The sequence below is a fragment of the Triplophysa rosa genome, linkage group LG4 (assembly GCF_024868665.1).
Source record: "Triplophysa rosa linkage group LG4, Trosa_1v2, whole genome shotgun sequence".
Taxonomy (NCBI): Eukaryota; Metazoa; Chordata; class Actinopteri; order Cypriniformes; family Nemacheilidae; genus Triplophysa; species Triplophysa rosa.
Window position 1 is genome coordinate 22,779,309 of NC_079893.1, and position 26,643 is coordinate 22,805,951.

The 26,643-nt window shown below is 36.0% G+C and overlaps 3 protein-coding genes across 6 annotated transcripts in view; 1 reads left to right on the forward strand and 2 right to left on the reverse strand.

Moving 5' to 3' along the window:
* Positions 1–6,352: 6,352 nt before the first annotated feature.
* Positions 6,353–9,690, forward strand: irf2a (interferon regulatory factor 2a). The gene is made up of 9 exons (XM_057332620.1): positions 6,353–6,570; positions 6,853–6,946; positions 7,179–7,278; positions 7,406–7,582; positions 7,729–7,763; positions 7,873–7,987; positions 8,964–9,131; positions 9,235–9,278; positions 9,372–9,690. Exons 2-9 carry the CDS (start codon positions 6,860–6,862, stop codon positions 9,684–9,686), a joined length of 1,041 nt encoding a protein of 346 aa, XP_057188603.1. The 5' UTR covers positions 6,353–6,570; positions 6,853–6,859; the 3' UTR covers positions 9,687–9,690.
* A 36-nt stretch (positions 9,691–9,726) lies between these two features.
* tmem134 (transmembrane protein 134) lies at positions 9,727–15,210 on the reverse strand. 3 transcript variants are annotated; one of them, XM_057332623.1, is made up of 8 exons: positions 14,583–15,210; positions 13,239–13,479; positions 12,741–12,808; positions 12,475–12,561; positions 12,030–12,106; positions 11,735–11,779; positions 11,484–11,537; positions 9,727–11,272 (listed from the first exon to the last, which is right to left on the reverse strand). In XM_057332623.1, exons 2-8 carry the CDS (start codon positions 13,443–13,445, stop codon positions 11,190–11,192), a joined length of 621 nt encoding a protein of 206 aa, XP_057188606.1. In that variant the 5' UTR covers positions 13,446–13,479; positions 14,583–15,210; the 3' UTR covers positions 9,727–11,189. The 3 variants fall into 3 exon arrangements, with proteins under 3 accessions (XP_057188606.1, XP_057188607.1, XP_057188604.1); XM_057332624.1 differs by having other exon boundaries at positions 9,729–11,272; positions 13,239–13,403; positions 14,583–15,209; XM_057332621.1 differs by having other exon boundaries at positions 9,730–11,272; positions 13,239–13,489; positions 14,583–15,207.
* A 6,263-nt stretch (positions 15,211–21,473) lies between these two features.
* The window catches only part of stox2a (storkhead box 2a), a 64,650-nt gene continuing 59,480 nt past the window's right edge, over positions 21,474–26,643 (reverse strand). For both annotated transcript variants that reach the window (XM_057331336.1, XM_057331337.1), the window contains exon 4: positions 21,474–24,972. In XM_057331336.1, the coding sequence (XP_057187319.1) occupies positions 24,771–24,972 (202 nt within the window). In that variant the 3' untranslated portion in view covers positions 21,474–24,770. The remainder of the gene's footprint in view (positions 24,973–26,643) is intronic.

Consider the following 26,643-nt stretch of genomic DNA (forward strand, 5'->3'; position numbering starts at 1 on the left):
TGACCTGGCCTGATTAAACACGTTTGTTGTTTGGATAAAAAAATCTTCTTTAGCCACAATGAGGCCTTTCCTCATTCAGGGACATCACACGTAATCGCTAAGCAATATATTGAAAACAATAAAAAGCTGTTCAATAGAACAAACAAAAAAACACCCTCAAAACCACAAAATGGAAGTTTGTTGGCTTTTAGTATGAATATGTTAGCCTCAAGGAGACTGCGCTTCAAAACCGATATTTTCTTGTCAAATTTACAAAAACATTAGCATTCAAAACTTAGTCTCTATACTCCTGTAAAAAAATCAACAATTTATATGACATCATGCACTTCAGCCTTCATGAAATTCCAGGCAGTGAGTTAAACTATTGACTATTTTTAAAAGGAGGGGCCACTCATTATTCTGCTCTATCTTCCTGTCTCAGTGAAAATAACATCAAAGCATTAAACAAAACTGCATATTTCAAGGCACTTCAGTTGGGTTTTTATCGATTGTCAAGTGACTTGGTTGTAATAAAAGCTGTGTAGAGTGCCTTATCTGAAAATTCTTGGAAATAAAGAACTAAGTTGCTAGTCCATCCTCACAAAGATTTTAAACATGTAATGAGTCAATCATATCAAACAGCACTGCTTTAATATAAAAAAAAAAACATTTATGACTAAAATACAACTATGAAATAAATATATATATTTTTAATAACATACAAACATAACACTATACAATAAGAAAACAAATATCAAAGACTTAAATACTGAAGTGTTAGTTTAAATACATTTTTATAAAAGAAGATAACAACTTAAATGTAACAAGGAATATACCTGATTGCATAAAAAAGGTAAATACCTCAGTCTTACAAAATACACATAAACTGGAAACATCAGCAAAGCTGATTTGGGAGTTTGTTGGACATATGCATATCATATTTTTTTATTTTGTCAGAAATGCAGTTTATCAGGGGGTAACTCTTCCAGTAAATCAAGAATTCTCATTTTCACTCATTTTATCATATTTCATTCATAAGTCTAAACAACAATATGTCTAAAACAAACAAAAAATAGGCTACCTTTAAAACACCACTTGTCAAAAAGGATTGGTTTAGGATTAAACTATTAAAAATACTAGCCTCTTTCATTGTGGGATGATACATTGTGTGCAGAAATGCCTGGTGGCAAAATTTTGAGACAAACCCTGATCATTTAGAAGGGAGTTTCAGTAAACCTTTTGTCACGATTGCTGTCACGACCGGGGGTGGGGGGTCGTGGGTGGGGGTGGGGGGGTGTGACAGCGAGCAGAAGAACCCAAGCGCAGGCAGCGGTACGGGGTAAACAATCAGGACTTTAAAAATAAACAAAAACCCCACTATGGGGGAAAACCAGGCACGAGAACAAAACAAGAAAACAAACAAAACACTTCCCTCGATGGGGCAAAAACAAAGGAGACAGGATAACTAAAAACTACGTACAAACACACTAAGACACGAGGTGGTAAATAATAAAGTTCCAGACACAGTTAGTGAATCCACAGGGAAGACTAGCACACAGGACACGGTAATACAAGGCGAGGACAATAGGTGAACACGCATACAATCACGGTACAGCAGTGTTGTAGTCGAGACCAGCTCATTTGAGTCCGAGTCCAGAGTAGGTCGAGTTCGAGTCAAGACCGAGTCCAGAGTAGGTCGAGTTCGAGTCAAGACCGAGTCCAGAGAGGGTCGAGTCCGAGTCAAGTCCGAGTCCTAGGACAAGAGATCTGAGATGAGACCTATAGAAATCTTCAAGAATATGTTAAATGTTTGGTGGAAACAATAAAACTGGCACCGAGCTCATAGAGTGCTCAGTGCATTAAATATACCATGGCATGTACACTGTGTTTTATTTACTTAGACTGATATTAGTTTAAAAATATTATTAGCTGAGGGTAAAAAAGGCCACATAGTAAGTGTTGTAAAGGTAATTTTATTACAATTATGACTTCCCCTGACCAAAGATATGTCCAAAAGACGTCTTTTCTGCATCTTTCGATGTTGAAAAGACGTCCCTTTATTGGCCCATTATTATGTTTTCTGAACGTCTGATATTGACGTACAGGTGACCTTGGTACAATGTAAAAACTGGTTCAAATCTGGAGTTTATCAGACTACTTTCAGTTTTCACATGGAAATAAATGAAATAAGACTCTGTGAAATGAGTTTTGTTATGAGTTTTGTTCGTCCCTTTATTGGCCCATTATTATGTTTTCTGTACGTCTGATATTGACTTACAGGTGACCTTGGTACAATGTAAAAACTGGTTTAAATCTGGAGTTTATCAGACTACTTTCAGTTTTCACATGGAAATAAATGAAATAAGACTCTGTGAAATGAGTTTTGTACCCACAATAATAACCATTATTGTGATCAGTGTTTGCTTTAGTTGGACTCTTGATCCTTGACTTTTGTTAAATTAATTCGTTCAGGTCATGTAGTAGTGTTATAAAAACACTTGTGCAATGTGAAAGACAGACATGCTTTTACAAAAGTTGGGGTTGTTCTCATGGAAATAGTCATGCTGTAATAAAATGTATTAGTTTTAAACATTATTGATCAATTGATGACTGGTCTGAGTTCTCTGGCTAGTCAATGCACAAGTATTGAGAGAAAATAAACAAACATATTTCACTGACATCAACCCTCATCATACAACCCTCAACAATGATGACAATCATCAAAATAATTCAGATAAACAGATAACCCAGCATGCATTGCAGCATGAAGCTTTCTTTTGTTGATTGTCACCATTGTTGAGTTTCATATGCAGATTCTTGTGTGTTAACGTGGTTTAACAGATTGTGAATATGTTAATTCCTAAAAAAATCACAGTATATCAAACTACAGATCCACAGAGCTGACACATTAATAAACCAAACCCAATTATTAACAGTGATCTAAACAATTTCAAAATGCATGCATTACCATTCAGAAGTAGTCATCTCTTTGCCACAACTAATTTATTTTAACACACAGTTATGGCTGAAGGAAACCTTATTTAACATTAAAATAGAAGAGCCAAGAGCTCAACTAAAGCTAAAAAAGATCACAATAATGGTGATTATTGCAGGTACAAAAGTGATACTGATTCAATACAATGCACATTGACAAATCATCCATTTTTAACCTTGATTCAATGGTTGCTTGCTATCTTACTGCACTCAAATCATTCAGCTCAGTTTATTTCAAAGAGTCTCACTTAATTTATTTCCATGTGTAAACTCAAAATTTCAACCAGTTTTTACTTTGTACAGACTGGACATCAATATTACACAATCAGGAGACGCCATGAAAAGCTATAGAAACAACTTTCATTTTTGGCCCATAAAGGGACGTCTTTTCAATGTATTTAATATTTTTGCTGGGCAGTGTTAATTTTGGCAGCAAATTTTGATTTAGTTTTAGTCTAGTTTTAGTCGACGAAATATGAAAAACATTTTAGTCGAATAAATATACATTATATTTAGTCTACTAAAATCTAAATGGTTTAAATCATTTACTTGGTGTAATTAAATGTTCCATACAAAGATTCAACTGTTTTGACATAATTTACTTCACCTTAGAATGAAATTAAACCAGGTCATTACCTTTATTTTTCAGAAAAGTTCAGTAACTAGATTTGCATTGTTGGAACACAGAGTATTAGACCATGAACGACATGTTCCAGTTCATTCAATCCAATTTGACTCAAATGACTCGTTAAGTAGGGCGTATTCATTCAGTTCATTCAACCAATGAAACGCTCTGACAGGGCTCACACTCAAAGGCTATTGGCTCATGGCATGCCTCTTTGAAGTAAGCGCTGCACTGTCTTTGCTTGAGACAGCAATGAATGAATGAGAAATAGCTTTCAAAAAGACATATTATATAAATTGCATTACATTTCTTTAGTCATGCAAACATGTTACATATTTGGTTGGAATGTACAGTTTGACTCACTTCATCACTTCTATAATCAGTAGAGGACAGCGCTGGTTTCTTTTGGCTGACTATGTTGCATTTCATGATATGCAGCAGCTCGTGTTAGCGGATAAGTTAACATTGGCATATAAAAACCTTTGTGCTGCCTTCGTAATGTGTTTCGGGGTGACTCGCCTGCAGTCGCGCTTCAAGTTTGCGGCGTTTTACTGGCGATCGTGAAGAAAATAAGACGCTTTGTTAACCGCGTGGAGACACAGAATACATGTGTGTGCTTCCCCTTCTCCCAGAGACTTCTCTCTACCGTTTATATGAGATGAGCACATGCGCGCAAACTGATGTCCGCCAGGTGGGACAAGAATGTTTTACTCTCGTTTTTATTAGTTGACGAAAATGTCAGTATATTTTTATTACAGTTTTCGTTATAATGCATTCATTTTTATTTAGTTTTCGTCTCGTTTTCGTCAGTGAAAACATGTCGTTAACGAATACTTTTCGTCATAGTTTTCGTTAAATTAACACTGTTGCTGGGACTCGAGTGGACTCGGGCATAAGTCCAATTCCGAACATGTTCGAGTACGAGTCGAGACCGAGTCAAAATGCACACAAGTCCATGACAAGACCAAGACCATTAAAATAGGGTCTCGAGACCGAGTTCAAGACCGAGTCCGAGTCTCGAGACTTCAACACTGCGGTACAGGGTACAACGAACGAGCACAGGACAATGAACACGAGGGTATTATATAGGGGACACAAACGAGGGATGATAACACTAGGCAGGTGAGGGTAATAATACACCGCCGGGAAGTAATACGGGAAACGAGAGGGGCGGGGCCAATGACGAGACACGAGAAAGCACATGGAATGTCAAAAGATAAACAACCCATGACTTTCTCACACTAAACATAAGGGATCTGTCACGATCCTGCCACAAGACTAGAAAATCCTGAACAAGAAGGCAGGACCATGACACCTTTACTTTTTTTCAGTTCATCATTTTTTTCAAACATTCATTAAATGATTAATAACAAAAAGACAGTAACAATATTCTTTGCCTTTACAATGAATATTAAATTATACATAATACAATCCCACATATATTGCATAGAAAATAAATAAATAAAAAACAAAGAAACGCTGTAAAATTACATTATGAAACCAATATCCATCAAAAAAGAATGTAAATATTTAGCTTTTGCATTATTTACCTCTTTTAAACTGTTAACATAGAAAACTCCTCTTGGAAAACAAATTTTATATTTTCCCATAATAATGTTAATCTTGCAGGTATTTTCTGTTGCATCCATTCAAATCCATCAGTCTAGAAACAATTCACCAAATGACATTGAAAAAAGAAATGTTTCACCATTTCAACATCATTTTTACATATTTGACAAACATTAGTCTCCGGCCTTAAATTTTAATCTTAAGAATTCTCTTGCAGGATATGTATGATTCAAAATTTTGAAGTGAACCTCTTTACATTTATGGGTAACAGGAAAATAAAGAAAATTACACCTAATCTGTTTTATTGATTTTTTTCCAAAAATGAGTCACCGGCTGGAGGGTTTTATGCATAAACATAATTTCTCTTTACAGGACCTGGGAAGTATACTTTTGTCAAACAATTTCGTAATATTTTGTTAGAACATTTTTTTCTCTCTGCAAATTCCAAATAATTAGATAACATATTTTAGGAGTTATCACTGAATGTTTTAAATGTTCTTTTATTAAACTAATCGTTTGAATAGGAGTTTTCCTAATTACTATAAGTGGTTAAAGAGCAATGTAAATTATATGCATCACAAAAATTACTGTGACTCAAAATATTGCCAAAATGATCTAAAACATGCATGGCTGATACACCTTTTTGCCACCATTCATCAATAAACAAAGAATTCCATTCAATGTTATTCCAAATTGACATTATGAGCGCTGAAGTTATAGCTTGAATATCAACTTCCGGTACAATAATACTTGCTGGTGAAAAGCAGCCAGTTTGACATGTAATTTTCACACTGTCACACTGTAATAGAACGTTTATACCCCCACATTTTTTAAATAAAGATGTTGGAATTTTAAATAATCTGGTTCAGTAAACCTATAACGTTACTGAAAATGCCATTGGTGAAAACATCCGCTAATTCTAAATAACGAATTTGCTAAAACTCTCAGATGGTCTATTATAAAATAAAAGATTTTCTAACTTTGTCTGTTCTTCGAGTCGAACATAATTTGGACGAAAAAATACAAGATAATCGTGTGGTTTACTGTAGTACAAATAACATCGAGCTCCGGCCAGTGACGTTGCGTACGTGGAAGCGGAAATGAAAGTGAAAGGAAAGGAAATGTTGTTTGAAAGGATCCGTGCGCTGTTGACCAATGAAATGCTGCGTTGTTTCACTTCCGCGGTCGACTGTATGATGGCGTTGCGTCACTATGAAAGGAGACACGAGACGTTTCATATATTGATTTGAGATATCGTTTTATGTAACTTTTAAAGCGTATGTTCTTTATATAGCACAAAGTTAAAACATGGTGACGTGTTTTGTAGTATTCAGGTCAAAGATTTCGTAACATTTGTCATCGAGGGACACTGACGTATAATCATCGGGTTGCCTCTGGTCCAGGTAAACATTTAATGCTTTCAGAACGGGCCTGACTGAAACATTTGTAAACGCTCAGATGCTACGTTTTAAAACAATTTAATCAAATTTTTGTTAATCGCCTCATTTTATATCAATGTCTAAGAGTTTATTTTGTAGCAGTAAACACGAGTTATTTCACCTCATTAGTGACTCGGAATTAAAAATATATATATGCTTAGTCATTTACTTTGTTCATTATATCTGTTCTGGTCTATGTAGTCAAATTCTATTTTGTCAAATTCTGCTGTATTCTGTTATGTCCAGTGTCAAGATGCCAATAGACAGAATGAGAATGCGCCCCTGGCTGGAGCAGCAGATTACAAGCGGGCTCATTCAGGGTCTTCATTGGGTCAATGAGGTAAGAGAAAAATCTTTTTTTAATTGTATCATTTCCTTTTTAACCAATTGAAGACGATAATGTTAGATTTATGCAATTAAGAACTTGTGATCCATGTGGTAACTTTTTTGGTTTTCCAGTAGGTTATGTTGTGAAAGTGATCTTGTAATGTTAAGTGTGCTTGGCATGTTACTTAATTCATTGTGCATGGACTGTATCATATCATATCACACACTTTTTTTTATATTTACAGGAGAAAAGGATATTTCAGATACCCTGGATGCATGCAGCCAGGCAGGGATGGGATTTGGACAAGGATGCACCTTTATTTATGAACTGGGCGATTCACACAGGTATTGGCAGAGCTGTTGTCTTTGCATATTGTGCTTTTTGCTTTGAATGTATTTCTGTGGGGATGGTTGGGCAATTTCCAATAGTAGAGATTGTCATTACATTTTTACCCAACCATGTTTCATGCAGGAAAATACCGACCTGGTATTGACAAACCAGACCCTAAGACATGGAAGGCAAACTTTCGCTGTGCAATGAATTCTTTACCAGACATTGAGGAGGTGAAAGATAAAAGCATAAAAAGAGGAAGCAATGCTTTCAGAATGTATAGGATGCTCACTCCGACTGAAAAAGCTGTGAAGAAAGGTAAGTTAAAACATTAAAAAAAACATGCTAGCAGTTGGAGAAAAAAAAACATGTCATATATGATAGACTTATCATTTATGTTCAAGGTTATGGCAGATATGGCTTATATGTCTGTAAGGATCCTTAAAAATGTGTCCTTTTTTCAGGCAAGAAAAAGATTGACCTAGAGCAAAGATCAAAAGTAAGAACACGTCTTTACTTATTTAGCACATTGTTTTATCCAAAGTAACATTTTATAAAAATGTGTATTTAAGTATTGCAAATTATCTCATTGTCATGCTTGTTTTTAGAGGGTTTTTCAGAAACGGAAAGCAAGCACTCCTCGAAAATATAAAATGCTAAAACAACTAGAGGGGATGAAGGAAGAAACTGAAATCAGGCCAGACAGCACTGTACTATTTGCTGGTAATTAACACAGTTATACACAGAACCTCTTATTTGTTCCTCGCACTGATTAAATGAGTAAAATTTATTGAATAGATAAAAACGTTTGGGTCATTCTCATGAAACCATTGAACCATGGCAATAATGGTTTTAAATATAAAACATATAATTCAGTAACACAAAAAATGATTATAATAAAGATAATTGTGTTCTACCTTGCACAAAGAATAATTTTAACATCAAAATGAATTTTGTATATTATTGCATTTGCTGCTGATAATCTCATTACCGTAACACATCCAGCCATGTCTGACTGCATGATATGTTGTAATTTAAACAGAGTAAAATTAAAATATTCTGAAAAAATATAGACATCAAAGTTCTACTAGATGTTCACAATTGCCCTAATTTGTTTTTAAAAAATATTCATGTGTAAAAAATAAATCCATGACGGATGTTCTCATCCTCCATAACATTTTATAGGACTGTTTACACACATGCAGATCTTTACATGAAGCTTGATTTTGTTTGAAGTAACACATCTGCCAGTACCACATTAACAGATGACTTTATACTGTAGTTAACTGTAGTTAAAATTGCCCTACTCTCATTACCGATACAGGCAGTTTTCCACATTTACAAAATTTATAATTCTTAATAAAAAATATATTTCAGTAGTGTCCAAGTAAGGAATGATGAATAAAAATTTAGGCATCATGACTTCTCTTTTTTTTATGTTATTTACATTTTAGACTATTACGGTAATGAGATTTTTAAGGTCTTATTTGTTCAAAGACGTTTTAGTGTTTCTAAACATGTCAGACCTTGTATTTAATGGTAAAAGGAAATTGGTTGATGAAAGTATTCTTCAATCATGTTTGACCACCAAGATTTCATGAGAACCACCCACTTACATATTTCCTAAATGCCATGTATGTATGTTTCAAGGCAGTCATTTTAAATATAGTTATATTATATTGCTTATTTCTGAACACAGAGCATGAATACTACCTTATGCCCACATCACCTATAAGGCAGATGACTGTTGGAGAACTAACTGATGTGTGTGCAGTTGTTGAGGTCGGCACAGCAGACGAAGATCTTTCTATTAGGTCTACTGAAGGGTCTTACCCTCTCCAGGATTCACATATTTCATCTTGCAGCGGTGGGATTCTTTCTTTCTTCCATTCCCCACTGGAATTATAAAAGGCTTTATATTTATGAACATTGTCTTCTGCAAGCATAATTGTATATCATTTCCTCAACAGATAGTGACACAGAGAGCACACACAGTGAAGATGATTTAGTGCAGGTAAGAGTGCATATGAATGAATAAAAATGTTATTACAGGTATGTTATATGCCAATGTGTTTTAGTGCTAAGTGTGTCTTTTGTTCTCCTGTAGCTTCCTCAGGACCTGTCTTTAAATGCTTCGCAAAGATCATCGAGCAGTTCCGTGTTAAAAATCCCACCTTCAGATCAATCTCCAACATTCAGCACATTAGGAAAAACTAATTTTAGAGTGACCAGCTACAGAGAAGACTCACCCCTCATTGCATATAATACTGCTCCATGGCTACCCTTCCTGTTTAACTCACAGAATGAAGTGCAACCCTTGAGCCTGACCCCTACACTGGATCTCACCTGCAGCCCAACTCGGGCAAGTGTGATAGCAGACGCTATCGATCTTTCCGTTACAAAAGGCAAAGCACAATGCTGAAGACACTTGACATTTACAGCATGCTGCTAATAAGCGAAGATGCATTACAACACTAACCCAAAAGTTTCACATTGAAAATGAAAGTTCTCAGGCACTAGATTCTAGTGTTTGTGTTTATCGTCAAAAACAAGAGAGTTGAATCGTCAATATGTTTTCTGAAACCGCAAAACACTACCTCATTTTGTTATCTTGCTAAATATGCAACATGTAGACCTACCTCTTAGATGTGTGATGCTTTAAATAATGAAGTTTTGGGAGTGTAACAAAGTAATAGAATGCAGCATTTCACATGTGGTGAATTGAAGAGTCAGACAGCAGCTGAAACAAATTATGTTAGTTGCTAAAAATTCTATCAAAATTATTAATTTTATAGGTATAACAAAATACTGAGATTATGATTGAATTGTATAAGGATTTTTATGTGTATTTTTATATGAATTTGCTACATCAGTTTGGAATGACTTTTTGGTAAGTTTTATGAATTAAGAATTGTTACATTCAATTGTTAGGAGAAACATTGTGTCAGTTTAAGATCAGCACTCAAATATCTGTTGGTACTACCAACACTTGAATAGAGAAGTTTTTCAACTGTGTTATAACTTTTTCGTGTTCTCAAAGAATCTTGTCACTCTCGTTCTCAAAGAATCTTGTTTCAGTGAGATTTTTGTACGATCACTCTTGTGTACAATGAACAAATACGTTATTTAAAAGTAAATATAAAAACAGGTTTATTGTAGTGTCAAAAGGATTTATACAGTACACAATACAAAATCTTTGCAACACTCAATTTCTTGTATAATGTACACTAAAACAGTGGTTCGAAGTATTAGTAGTAAAACGATAATTGATGTGCAGTAGAAAAAAATAATTTACTAAGGTTTATGCATATTACATGATTTTACAAAGAAATGAAATACATTAAAGAGTATGTGCATGTGGTGGTGACTAAAATGGTTGTGTTCTTGGTTTGGCTGCATCTTTATTCCATGTGTCATTTATTTTGTCTATCATTTCATTTTTACTACACATTAAGGTTAGTGGTGTACAATTTCATACTGATGCATTTAATAGGAAACTTTTTACATCTATTAGATAGCCTATATGCTTTCAAAATGTTTCATTGAATTGAGAAAGTACACTGACAACAGTGTAGCACAACTTATACAAAATGTCACATAGAAATGTGCTGTCTTACTTAAAAAAACTCTCGAATTAAATGAATAAATTTAAATGAATACAATCCCTGCTTTCTCACCTTTTTATGTTTTGGACACTTTAAATCCAAGTAAAACTCTCATGTAAATTTAATCTATATAAGTGACTCTTACACCTCTGTACTTACTTCTACAGGAATGATAAAATCATTTATAAAACTATAACTGAGATTGTAAAAATCTTCATATTTCATTTTGTTGGGTTTTGAAACGCTGATATTTTTAATTGGTCCATGAAATGTTGGGCAGAGACCATTCAGCCCACCAGTCTGAATGATGCGAGAAGTCTTCACTTCTCAAAGTATGGCAAATAAAAGAACTTGAATCCTCTTCTCCCCCTAACTGCACAGCTTATATAGATCACATGATAAACTGAAACAAAAAAGAAAGCAAGAGAATAAAGGAATTACATTTTTTAAATATGTATCTGTTACCAAAGGCCATTTATGATGCAGCGCTTTTCTCTCGTGGCTGTTTTACAAAGATGACTTGACATTTCATAACACTAACATAATGTTCGGTAACTGATATTTAAGGCAAAGGTTACTCTATAAAAACACATGAATACACATTCAGCTCTTACCACCAGGAATGAAAAGAAGAAATCCGGGAACAAAAAAAATTGCACTTGAAACACCTGTAAAAAAGGAAACACTTCAGTTGTTACATTACTATAGTGCACAAAAAGCCTTTAAACAAGGTAATTTAGCTTCTGACTAGCTTCAGATATAGAAACTGACACGTTTTAGGTAAAACAAGCTGAATTTGTGTGTTAAAGCAAAAAAGATCTTGCACATGTGTAAAAGTATTTACAACCAATGTTACAGGTCTTACCTACGTGTGGGTTTAACTGTATGACAATGCCTGTAAAGATCAAAGCTGATAGAAGAGAGAAGCGGGAGATGACACGTGAGTACGCAGATGACTATCTAAGTCATTACTATGCAAATGACAATCACACCTGAATATATATATATATGAGTTGACAGCAGTATACACACAGGCAAAACTATATCCAGTCAAATAGAACAAGAGCTCCACGACTCAAATCACAAACACGTTCTCATCGAGGAGATATGGTGTACTTTTCAGGATAAAGGATTAAACCACAAAGGTATGAATGTCTCACCGACTCCAGTGATTAAGAGGAGGAATGAAGCCAGAACAACTCGTCTGTTCTTCTTCACCAAAGGGTGAGACGTCCACCTGGGAACAACCCACATAGAACACAGAACATCAAAAACTATATTCAAAAACACAATTGCACAAATGAATTTACAGTATTGTTTTACACTGTGCGTGTATATATTTTGTGAGGGCTGAATGTCTTCACTAGCAATATAGTGCAATAAGTCAACCAACTTGTGAAGTTATTTTACTGGTCCTCACTAGATAAAATGGCTCATTAATCGGCAAATCATGTTTTACTTTAAATCTAATGCTGTGCACATGTTTCTTTGATGGTTAGATTTATGGATAAGGTTAGAGACGGGATAATGTCATTAGTCTGATATAAAATCAATGGAAGTCTATGACCTCAATAATATAGTGAAACAAACGTGTGTGCGTGTTACCCGCAGCAGTGAGCAGACAGCTGTGTGACTGAGCTGAGTGTGCTGAATGACCACTGAGAGCTACAGTAGGACAGGGTAGCAGGATCACTGAAACACAAACACACATTTAGCAATTTAATGGATTGTTTGGTAATGTATGCAAAGGTAAAACCTTTTAAAGAATGTTGTTCTTATTTTAATACAAAGAATGTCAAGTGAAGCTCTTTAGTAACTAACATTCAACCCAACAACTCTTTTTGTGTTTTTCGAGACAAAAAAAGACAAACCTGATTTTAAAAAAGTTGTTGAAAGTAGAGTTCACAGTGCCACATAAAGCATCTTCATTTTCCAGGTTCTGTGGGTGACCACAAAATAAAGTCAGTCATTTGCCCGATGGTCTCTTTAAAGTCACCACTTTTTTACATATCGTGATGTACATCCAATTGAAACGACTTCTGAAATTTGAAAAAAAGTAGGGCGGGACTTCATGTCGCCCTCCCCTAATTGATTGGACCGTTGTAAGTTGGCCTGATACACCACCGGTACCCATTGGACAGTAGGTATAGTCCTACCTCTTTGTTGTTTAGAGGGAGAGAGGAGCTGAATGTTTTTGATTAAAGATTACAACTGTAAATACATTTTACAAAAATAATGATGTGCATGGATAAATCATTTATAATAACCACTGCAACACTGTGTAATAAATTAGCATTATCATTTTTAATTGCATGGTGACTTTAAAAAGATTTTTCACACACTTGTTGCACAGCATATAAATATCTGACCTGATATTTCAGATTGCTGTGTTCAGGGGTGCCAGCTGAAGCAGAGGGATGACATTGCTGTTTGGCAAAAGACAGAGGTCCGAATGTCATCTCCCCCCCGCCGTCCTTCTCTCTCCCCTTCCATTCATCCACATCCTCTCCAGGCACCACGCCTTCCTCCTCCCCCTCCAGGACAAATGCGTCATCAATTGTGAACTGTGTCCCCATAGCTACAAGCCCTCCTACATTGAATGGGTGTTAACTGACAAACACTGTAAAGTTCATAAAAAGTCTAACGTTAGTTATTGAGTTAGTCTGTATGTTCTGGCCTCTATATTATTTACGTTTACTAAGCGAAATCACGTGAAATGCACAGTAATGAAATTTACAATCGCGACAAACCATTAAGAGACGACAAAAGAAAACTATCTTTGTGTAAAGTGGTGTATGTAAAAAATGGCAAAATCTTTAAAATAGAGAAACTACTTTACTTGTTTAGACGCATAAACACGCACTAATCACAACAAAGTGAATCTTGACCATAAATGTGAACATAAAACCATTTAGATTTGCTATGTATGTACTTTGAGTATTGCCACATGGACAACTCTTTTGAACAAAAACATGACTTGGTATAATTTGTCCGGTCATGTTGAACAGATCTCTATTTGACCATTTGAGCCGATTCAGCAATTCTGTCAACCCACAAACGCAACCAACACCCCGGTGACAGAGCAGTTGCCCCGGGGAAGCATGTGACTTTAAAACTGAGATTACTCTTCCGCTTGCTCTTAACACTACAACCGCCCAAAACAAACGATCTGTAGGTAAACTCCTTGCATAACATTCATATAATCGCGTACCACTGCAGTACAGATTTAAACCACCGTTTTCGTTAAAAATAAAAGTTAGGTTTCTTTTTTTACGCGATACTTTTTACCTTTTACTTGTACTACATCTACTTTTGTTAAGATTTCTGTAATATAGTTGTAATTACAAAGGTATAATGTATTTCATGAGCAGTTAGCCTGAACGTTTAGGCCCGGTTACACAGACAAGGCTTGAGACTAGTCCCAGACTAAAATGAATGTTTGAACTGTCGCAACTGAAAATAACTTGCCCTGACATATTTTAAAATGGACCAGTGCCATTGTTTTGGCTTAAGATGCACACCAATAATGTTTTTTTCTAAAGCATCTTTATAAAAGCGATTTAAATATCCCAATTTAACTAGTGCATAGTCCTGGTTTAAGATAAGCATTGTCTGTGAAACCGGGCCTAAAAGATCAAAGAGACGACCATCCCGTTATACACTACAACAATAACGTTACCGCAATATAACAAAGGATCCTCTAAGTTACTCACTCTCGATTTCTCTTGACCCTCTTCAATTACACATCATTTTCTCTGCCATGATGCTGTTATACCTTTCAAGCAACGAATTAATGTGCTCAAAAGTATTTTTTACTCGGCGTATCCACCGGAGAAACTTTAACCTAAACTTTGCTAGTTACAGCTGCTTCTTTTTCGTGGGTCAAACACAAACAGACAAAAAGCGTACTAGTTTACTCTTTTGCGACCCCTGGAGGATCGGAGGGTGGAACAGTTTGTCACAAAAAACTTTCTTCCAGAGACAAATCTGTCATCGTTTACTTACCCTAATGACATTCCAGACCTGGATGACTTTCTTTCTTTCTTTTGCAGAATACAAAAAAGATAACCAAGTGACACTGGCCCTTGTTGACTTTCATTTCAGTGTGCCACTTAAGAAATATACAGGGGGCAGTTGCATAAACATAGCTGCTAAATTAAGACTGTGTCTTAACAACTATTCTCAAAGACTAGCAATTAGTTAGGACTAATCAGTTTTACTTTTCATATTTCAATTAGACCAATCTACCTTTTTATAATTGACTTAAAGAATGACCATCCTTGAAGAAAAAAGTTAGGTGACTATTAACTTGTAAGCCTATAAGCAGTGTATACAACCGGCCCCGGGATTGGAATGGTATGAGGGTGAATAATACTGTTTAGGGCTGCAGCTATCGATTCTTTTACTAATCGAGTATTCTACTGATTTTTCCATCGATTAATCGGGTATTCGGATAATAAGTACTTTTTCTTTATTAAAAAGCAATACTAAATATACAAGAGAAAATAAGACAGGTCTCTTAAAATGAGTAAAACAACTAATTTGTTTCCTTTTTAGAACAATTAGTTTTTATTGCTGAAATAGCATACATTAATATCTGTGAAAACTAAACCCATTTAGTACATTCCATTGCCATATTAAATTCAAAATGCAACATAATACAAATATATAAATAAGAAACATGAATAAAAATGGAAATAATAATTTCAAACAATAGCCTATGACTTTTATTTTTGCAGGTCGTCAGACGCTTATTTTTTAGTATGTCTGTTTCTTCACTCAAACAATAACATGTTTGTGAAATAAACTCTCAGCGCAACTCTGGAGGTGAAGTTTATGTCCTCATTCAGCGCAGACGCAGACAAATTCATGAGCATCACGCGTGTAGCATGTTAAACTGTGCAGTTCATTCACTCAGACACGCAGACCAGACAGATGAAATGTGTAAATAACTGGATTCGGTGTCCACTAGTCGGAGGTGGACGAAGTACACAACTTCCTTACTTGAGTGAAAGTACAGATACTACTGGTCAAATATTACTCCACTACAAGTAAAAGTTGTAAAGACAGATTCTTACTTAAGTAAAAGTACAGAAGTACGTGCTTTTAAAAGTACTCAAGTATTAAAAGTAAATTTCCTTTATGTCAGTTGTGCATTGTTTTATTGTCGTATACCTTATGCCTCTGAAGCAACCTACTGAATACACTGAGTAGCTCACAGTATCAGTTGTATTAAAGGAGTAGTTCACTTCAAAATTTGCCCCCATTGACTTTCCATAGTAGTTTTTATTCCTACTATGGAAAGTCAATGGGGGAAAATTTTGCAGTGAGCAACTCCTTTAAGAGCTTTATATGTTTAGCACATACAGTGAGGGAAATAAGTATTTGATCCCCTGCTGATTTTGTAAGTTTGCCTACTTACAAACAAATGAAGGGTCTATAATTTTTATGGTGGGTTTATTTTAACTGATAGACACAGAATATTAAAAAAAATCAGGGGAAAAAAATGTTATATAAAGGTTATAAATTGATTTGCATTTCAGTCAGTGAAATAAGTATTTGATCCCCTACCAACTAGCAAGAATTCTGGCTCCACAGATTGGTTATGTGCCTATATGGACCACAGATTAGTCCTGTCACTTTAAGAAAGTACTCCTAAATCAGCTTGTTATGTATATAAAAGATGCCTGCCAACAGAATCTGTATCTTCCAGTTCAACCTCTCCAACACCATGGTCCAGACCAAATAGGTTTTAAAGGATGTCAGCGACAAGATTGGAGACCTGCACAAACCTTGAATAGGCTACAGACAGAAGCTTGGTGAGAAGGAGACAACTGTTGGTGTGATTATTTGGAAATAGAAGATATACAAAATAACTATCAAATGCCCTTGTTCTGGAGCTCCCTGCAATATTTCCCCAATGGGGTAAAGATGATCATGAGAAATGTTAAAGATCAGCCCAGAACTACACGGAAGAAGCCTGTTAATGATTTCAAGACAGTTGGGAACACAGTTAGCAAGCAAAACATTGGTAACACATTGGTAACACGCTATGCCACAGTAGACTGAAATCCTGAAGCACCCGCAAGGTCCTCCTGCCCAAGAAGGCCCGCCTGGCTCGTCTTAAGTTTGACAATGAACATAAAAATGATTCAGAAAAGGCTTTGGCGAAAGTGCTGGCACTGCTGTGAGACCAAAATGGACTCCTGTGTTTGGAGGGAGAGAAATGCTGACTATGAGCCCAAGAACATCATGTCTACAGAGAAGCACAGTGTTGGAAACATTCTGCTTTAGGGCTTTTTCTCTGCTACAGGTATACAGGATGACTTCACCGCATTGAGGGGCTGAGGGACGGGCCCATGTACCGTAAAATCTTGGACGAGAACCTCCTCCCCTTAACTAGGTCACTGAAGATGGGTCATGGATGAGCCTTTAACATGACAAAGACGCAAAACATATTGCCAAGACAACCAAATAGTGGCTTAAGGAGAAGCACATTAAATGTCCTAGCCAGTCTCTAGACCCTAGTCCTATAGAACCTCTGTGAAGGAGGCTAAAACTCCAATTTGCTGAGCGACAGCCAAGAAACCTTAAAGATTGACAGAGGAGTGGACTAAATGTATCCGGACACATGTGCAAACCTGGTGACCAACTATCAGAAATGTCTGACCTCTGTGCTTGCCAACAAGGGTTTCTCCACAAAGTACAAAGTTATGTTTTGCTTGGGGATCAAAAACTTATTTCACTGACTGAAATGCAGAAAAAAACAATGAATTTTTGAAGTAGAATGAGATTTTTAAATTAAATTCCTCTTTGTAGTGTGTTTGGGTACCATCCCACAAATAGAATCCATCACATAGCCTACAAGTAGACAACAAGTATCCATAGTACAATTCCCATTATTCCCATTAAATCCATTACATTTTATATTGTATTTTGGGCTGGGTTCTATTGTTTTTATTTCAACAGGAATACTTCAACTATAGTAACTTCAGTAAAAACATCATTCATTTTCCAAATCGCTTTAAATGATATAGCAGCAGATCAGAAGTTAACACGCACGCGTAGCTCAAGGTGTATGTGATGCTTATTTACCGTTTAGCCGTTATGCCGATCATTTTCATGACAATGTTTCTATGATCTTTGACTGATCGTAACCCACAGATGATTACACCACACTTTAACATGTGCCCTTTTCGTCTTTTATTCTTCTATTTGCCTTTTCAGAGCGCTATCAATGGTGTAGCAGCACCTACGTTTACATTAGTTTAGCGGGGAAGATCCCAGAGTTGCCAGATTTGCGTAATTATTTTGCTAAATGGCCATTCAAAGCTTGCCGGAAAACCGCAAGCTTAGAAAAAATAAAATACTTGGCAACAGTAAAAGGTCCTGGAAGATCGCAAGCAAGATAAATGACGCACACCGGAAAACCCGCTGCATAGAAACCATTTTCTACTTTTTGACCTTTTTATAAATGTAGTGGAGTAAAAAGTATGATATTTGTCTTTCAAATGTAGTGAAGTTAAAGTACAAGTACAAGTAAAAAAATAATACTCAAGTAAAGTACAGATACTCAAAAAGTGTACTTAAGTACAGTACTCAGGTAAATTTACTTCGTTACTGTCCACCACTGACTAGTCGATCTAGTTTGATGGACTCAATGCAGCCGGAAAACAAGTTTCACTCGTAAAATAGACTAAAACTAAGTAAAATATCAGTTCACCATTTCAATAAGCTATTAGGGCTGTGACGGTGGCAGTTTTTTTACCACCGCAGGTGGTAATAGACAAATCGACCGCGGTGGTTGAGAAATATATATTATTTAATAAATAATATTTATATTATTATATTTGCGTGTAGCAACCACATGACGAGTGGAAGAGAAATATAGACCTTATTTAAATACTTGAAATTGTTAAATAATTGAAATATGATATCTGAAATAAATGAGGATGAAACATCCGTCAATGTTTAACGCGCAAATCCATCAGTGAAACGGCACACTACAGCATATAAAACATTTAAATAAACATCAGTAAATAATGAAAACTTAAATGATATAAGAAAGCTAAATACTAAATAAAAAAGCTCTTGTTGCAGTAACTTCAGTCAGTGGCGTATTAACCCTTACAGTCCTTAACAATTCCATTTGAAACAAACTGTTTAAACCTACATTGGCTTTCCTATTCAGATTGCCATAAAAACTTTACTTTTTCCGACTCGTTGATGTGAAACTTACTTGTTGACATTGTCCAGATTAAAATGTGTACAGCTGCACTAAATGCGCGTTCAGAAGATGTGCACAGGAGCGCAAATGAAGAGATGTCTCTCCGCAACCGCGGCAAAACCTGCGCGCGCTCCGACACTAAGCAAGCGGGTCATAGCCAGTGTTTATTTTACGTATCTGTTCATTTCACAATAAGATCCATTGCAAAACCAGCAGAATAACCTGGGTTTTGCCGTGCAGGCCTGCGCTCGAACGCACCAACGGAAACGTATGCCAATAATTTCTGTTAATTTAAAATCTTTTAAATAAAACTATTCACAACTGAAAGGCTACAACTAGCAATCGTTATCGCAACTCTCATATTTATTACACCTATATTTGTCAGAGTGACGTGCACTACCGCCGGTGGCAGTTTGCCACAGTCATGGCACTTTATCACCGCGGTGGTGCGGTTGTTACGGCAACCGTCACAGCCCTATAAGCTATCAGTTATTTATCAGCATGAGAAATACGTGTGAGCGTGTGAACATACTAAAACGCGTGTGTCTCACGGTGAATGCATTTGCATGAGACTTCAGAGCCCTGTAACATGACTAGAGTTTAGCGGGCTGTGCGTCAGTAATAACGGTCCGTGGGGAAACGCAGTGCTCCGTGTGTACTGTAGTTAAATGGATTAAACGAGGCTTCGAGGCAACAAAAATTGCCTCGATGATTTTTTGTATTCGAATAACTCGAGTTATCGTTTCAGCCCTAATACTGTTTAATTTTGGGGTAAACAAATTTATTTAAAAAAAATAGTATGTGGTGTGGATAGGATTTTGGTTCAGAAATGTTGTTATAGGGCCAACATGTCCTAGAAAATCCTCTTAACTTGGTAAAAATCAGTATAGCTTCAGTCCTCTTCTTCGCATCCATTAATGCCACTGTAGGTGCTTGCCAGCTGCTTTTGGCTCTCTTTCTTGTTCTTCTAGGTCCCCATGGAACTGGACAAAAGCTTTAAACAGTTGCAGCTCAGTAATCATGGACAGTAATCTTTGTTAACTTTTAGTTGAAGACACTTCAAGTGCCAACATTCTTCCCAGCAAATGTAGTGCTTTCTTAAGGAAATACATTTCCTTTTCAATAAAAAGTCTTGGCATGGCAGACTCATCCATAAACATAAACATACACATAAATATAAAAAATAAACATAGGCCTAAATAAAAAAAACATAAACAATTAACAAAGACTTATTATCACCACATAATACTTACGCAAATGGAAACAACCTAAATAAACTATCAAAACAATAACCTTGCAACAGCAAAAATGATTTATGTGAATGCAGGGAACATCATATATTGTTGCATGTGATGATTACTCATTCATTATTTAAAGCATTATTATGTATTTCATGAAATTTAATCTTTGACATTTTTGTCCTGTCTCCCATTTGAACCTTACTGTAATCTGAGGTTGAATTAATGTGTCCAAATATGAAATTATTTTTAAAATGTGTTTTCCTAATCCAAAATAAAAAAGGGAAAATAACAAATGATTTGAGGTCCTTACATGCAGTATGAGTTACTGCAGTATATTATGATATTTGCTTTTCATCAAAGCAATAAGCAGGATTTAGAAATTACAATTTAATAAAATTAAATTAAAAAGTGTCACCAATAACTCATTTTTTGTTCTTTTTCTAACATCATGTCATTTTAAACATCTCAAAAGAAGGTATCATCAGCATCTGACCATTTTTAATTCATTTCATTCTTGTATATGATTTTTAAAAATATATTATCTGCTCCATACATTACATGTGTATTCAATTATAGTATATTTCCTTACATTGTTTTATGACTGTTACGCCAATAGATGGCGGTATGCTACAGTAAAGAACTCGATTATCGTTCATGTTTATCCAGCAGTGGCGTGTAGGCTATTATTCAAATATAATTAATTCAATTTTACAGAGATCCATAAAGTTCATTACTGCCTTTGAACTTTCTGCTATTTTCATTATATTTTTAATGGATTTCATTATATTTTTAATGGAATAGATTGATTAGGATTCAAACATGGATTGTTTAACCTGTACAAAATGAAAATAAAATCTTCTAATGAAAGAATGTCAAATAAGTAAGCTCTTCTTACTAATGAAAATGAATAAAAGGTCTGTCATGCATTCATAACACATTTGTTGTTAAATCACTTATTTTTGTGTTTACAGTTTTCATCAGACAAACCAATATGTTTCTCTAGGTAGAACAATTTGACACCAACTTGAATTTTTGAATGTATCGAATGTAACATTTGGACACATATTCTTAGAATGAACTTTCAGACATTCCCCTGAATGGTTTCAAGACAGAAGACATTTAAAACATATAACCAAACATGTTATTTTATTGTCTTAAAAAGTAACACAATCTCCCAACTGGGTTTATCACATACACTACCACAACAATGAAACACCATTACTACACAAATAGGGACTTCTTTTCAAATATTATAGACATTACAAAAAGATCCCTCGTATCTTTCAGTTTTCTTTTGAAGTTATACTAAGCATGGCAGATTGATTTCATTTACAGTATGATACTGTACACTGTCACCATTTAGAAACAATGTTGTCTGACGTGGTTCTAAAATCCATAATGTTAAGGGAAGACATTTCATGGTCATTTTTATTTCATATGAAATATTTTACAATATAAACAAAGCATCCGTCTTGGATGAACTTAACAGCAACCAGAGGCCAGGCATTTCAGTGCAAACATGTTTTTTACAAGGCAGTCTTGGCTGCATTACTCCCTTTCGTCTATCAATAACCAAAGCAAGAAACCAAAGAGAAATATGATTATCAGATGAGGAGGAGACTGAAATAAAACTAAATTTCACAATATGTGAGAGAAAAATCAGAGTTTTACTAAGTAAAAGAACACAAAGTTAGACTATATGTCACTAAACCATCATATAATTTGAATGGATTCATTTGATTTGTGTTGTAAGTAAAGCGTTGTCAAAAAGATTCTATAAATGATCCATTTGTAGATCTATTTATAGATGTTATGAGGTGCTTGCTCAGTCAAATGTTGATCTTAGGATGTCTAGGAATGATATACAATTATATATGAGGCTCTTGTCTTTAGGATAAACTTCATCCCACCTCCAATAAGAGGGTCTAAGAGGCTGCCTGGACCCTAACCAATGACCTCATAAATATTAGGTGGGCGACCTGACTCAGTATTGCCAGAAAGTCGGTTGTGATTTGGAATATTGAATCTATTAAGGTGCTCATTTCATCTGGAATATGGGATGTGAATGTGATGTGACCGTTGCCTCTGTCTAGTAGCATTGCAAATAAACTAGAATTGAACAGCAGAGAACTGAAAATGTAAATGTTTGTTAATGCGGTGCTTGACAGGCTTATACACAATTTGCAAATAAGTAAAAGACACTTCTGTCATAAACTGAGAAAAATCGAGTTTAAACTACAGCACTTAATACTGATTATTTAGAATAAGTCCTCTTAGTTACAATGTCCGCCGCTCCTTGTCAACATTCACAGAGAAGAGGTTGTTAGCGCTGTGTTCCACAAGCAAAGAATCCAAATCTGTACACGTCCCTACGTTGTTGTTACACAGGTGGTGGAGGTAGCTAGTTATGTGCATGTATGTGGGGTTGTTTGCATGGCTGATTGCAGGTGTATGTGTTTGTGTGTTCATAATGTTCGAGCGAGAGGGAGTGAGCTGAGCGTCTTTGACTCAAACACAACAAGAAGTCCCGTTGGAGAAAATCCACCTGAACACTCATCAAAAGCAATGGAGTCCATATGGAGGGCATAGAGAACAAAAAGAACAGAAAAAGGGAGGATCACCACATAATAGCACCAATGGATGTGACATGAGCTCTGCTCTCTTTCCCGATTCTCACCGAGTCACTGCCAGAAGGGACAAGGCCATTAGTTCTGGTGCACTCTTGAGATGTCATGCCAAACAGTTAAAGCCATAGTCCAAATGTTCAAATCAAGTATTTTCATGTTTAATTCGATCTTGGGCCTTCGCTCATGGACCTGAGCTTTATATATGACACGGCAGTTCAAAACGGTATGTGATCCATTTCCATCTCTGACATTGAAAAGAAATAACAGTGGAGCAAATTATTTGTACATACCTTCATTGAATCATCTGCTTTAACCTGAAACAAACACTGAACAAAAACAAGGGGTCGAGATGATACATGTAATGTGTTTGCTGTAGCACGATTTTAAACCAGATTATCTGTGGACTGTAGTTTTCACTCAGGTCGGGGTTCGAGTAATTGTCCAAAACAGCACAAATCCCATGGAAAAAATTTATTCACTATGGTTTAAATTGAGAAAATGTGAGAAAATAAAGGTTTTATCAGAGCAGCAAAGGGGCCAAGTCTCCCCACCGGCCCAAAGGAAGAGAACTGCATGATCTTTCCATGGAGCTATGGACGTTCTAGACAGAGAACCCCTGTTTCCGACACTGCCATTTCTGACATCCATCTCTCGCAGCAACAAATAGAGCCATTGAGCTACACAGAAGACAAGCATGTTTCCAAACCAACAATGACATACACAAGTGTTCTGGTTCATGAGACTAGGTATCTGATTCACGCTGCTGTAAAACTTGTATCTGATTCACGCTGGCGCAAAACACCTGATGTTTTGTCTTTTTTAGTTCTACAGGGAATAAAATGAAAATGACCTTCACATTAAATAAAACGTATGAGCAATGTTATGACCAAATAGAAATCATTTACATTTTTGTCCACTAATAGTGTTTCATTCCCTTAAGAAACAAATATTTGGTGAAAAAATCCAGAGAAACATGATTCCAGTCTGACAGATGAGATTTCATCTCTTCTTAGGAGAGTAACTATTCATGACCTGAGATTAAATATGGATATAACTTTAATGAGCCAGGTAAGGAATCCATTAGGTAAGTGGCATACAAAGAACTTGTGTGCACAATAAACTTGGGTTAAAAAAAGTCATTTTTCCTAAATAAATATTTTAATTTCAGAACGAGATCATTTTTTCGCTAATTCAGTCTATGTATTGTTTGTATCAAGCATGTGAGTGTACATCTTATTGTTTTACCATGTAGCTAATAGCGTCATGACAAATGGGTTTGTTTTTAGGAATATCATACAACGAACAATGAATTCAGTGTTGCTCAGATGAGAGCTTTTATGCCTCATTTTTAAACTTGTTGACCAATATCACAAATCTTCCTCTGTAAAACGTTAGACCTGCACATCAGCATCTATTTCTTAATGCGTGCACAACGCGATCCATTGGCAAGATGATCTCTAATCTGTGACTGACAAAAAATACTGCGGAAAATAAAGCATTGTTAAATTACCAGTTACTTCAAGACTACTTTGAAAAAAATGATTGATTCCAACTGGAGAATTTCCTGATTAATTGCTTGTTAAGGTAAATCCTATGATGAGAAATTTCCTTTTTTTCCTCTTTTTTCCTTTTTTTTGCAGTGACCTTTTTTATGCTGTAGGAACAGTCTCTGGAAGTCATGCCTGTGGGTTTAACAGTCCCCATGTAGTCGAGGTGCTTGATGGAGGGAGTCATCCAACCTCCTGCACTGAGGCACCCCAACGTTGCAGATCACCCTGGCCTTACGTTACCCCAGATGGGCCCAGGTCAGACGCTGGTGATAGAGGCAAGGCAGTTGGGGGATTTCTGCAGTTTCTCAGATTGCGTGGTAGGGGGCTGTGGGATTGCGCGGAAGCTGAATGGGGGGGCGATGCTGGTGGTACCCATGTGGCCTGGGCTTAGGGCCGGATTCTGTCGCCGGTTACTCTCCACGATGCTTGAGGTGTTGGATGCCAAGCTTTCTCGTGTGCTAAAAAAGCAGTGACAGGAAAGGAACAGAAATTTAGACTAGATATTTACATAAATCATTGCACAAGGCCTCAAAAAAGAGAAATCACACAGCTTCACCTTTACTTAAATGCTTAACTGAAATACACTCTTTTAAATCATGACAGTATAAAAAAGCAATAACACCAAAAAAGTACTTTCATATTGTGAGAAGAACTGGAATATTTTTTTTTTTATCTCTGATAAAGTTGATGAAGTATTTAACAGGAGTAATGCATAGTGAGCAGAATAGTTTTTTTTACATTTCCCACTCTGCGTAATTGCATTACAACCTCGCATCAATCACAAACTAAATTGTGTTTCTGCACAAGCGCTATGCTTGTGTTTTTCCAGGAGCTGCGGAATGACATCATCGCTAATGTGATGAGTCATCCAGAAAATAGTGAATGATTGCATGTGTGTGCGTATGTGTGAAAGGGCTGCTGGTTGTCTTAAAATGAGTGACTTGTGGCAGTTTGTCTCGTAAGCTTTTTGGGGCTATTAATTCAGAAGCATGGACCAGACGCACAGACTAAGCTAATGGGGCACACAGAGCACAGTCGCATCACTCTCAGCAGTCTTACATCTTTTAGCTCGAACAATAGTTCACCAAATAAAATTCTGTTATTATGTACTAAATCTCATGTCATTCCAAACTGGTATGCTGTTGTTTTTTTTAATCATTTAGCTAGATAAGGACAGTTCCATGGTCTCCAAAAAGGAGAAAAAAACTCCAAAAAAACAGCATGAAAGTAGTCCATACAACTTTGTATTAAGTCTTCTGATAGATACATTTTTTTTTGTTTTCAATGAAAAAAAATACAGCATGCAGATTTAGGAAAGTAAATAGTAAAGAATGTTTTTGGGGGTGCACTTTTTCCTTAAAGGGTGCTCCCTGAAAGAGATCCATGTGACAGGGCCACAACTCTATTCATGAGCCTTATCATTACAACTTTTCATATACAGGACAATAAAATATACCGTAGTGCACACATTTCCAGTTAATTACATGTAATTTCTTATATTAAAATCAAAATCAAAGCTTGCTTTTCTATACCCAAAAGGACAGATGTCACTGGAATCGTTTCAAAATATAAATGCAAACAGTCCCAAACTACTGCAGATGTACAGCAAGTGCAGCTAAAACCACAAACGTGCACTATTATGAGGAGTACAGGCAGCATGTGCAGAACATGTAGGCTCTCTCAGTTATTCTACCCCTACAATATCCCTCTGAATGAGTCATACAGACCCGGGGGTCTATTTTTAGCAGCTGAAAAAAGTCCTCACCCTCTCACTCATAAAGGGTTTCTGCTAACACATACACAGCCCTGGGAAACCCACTTAAAGGACGACGGTACTAGTTTGTGGCCTTGATAAAGAAAAAACTGAGAAATCCACCAGTGTATATATGATGGTAGTGTTAGGTGGAGTAAGTTACAAGTAAGTTAGTCAATTATTGTACAATATGGACCCTAAAGGGAACCGAGTGCTTAAAGAGTACATAACATGAGATCATGAAAATTATATTTCATACAGTGTGTAATGTTTGAAAGTAAGCAGTCTGCCAAGTTGTAAATCCGAAGGTGAACGAATAACAAAGTTATTGGCTTGGAAAAAAGGGAGTCGACTCTGAATCATGCAAACGAGTCGT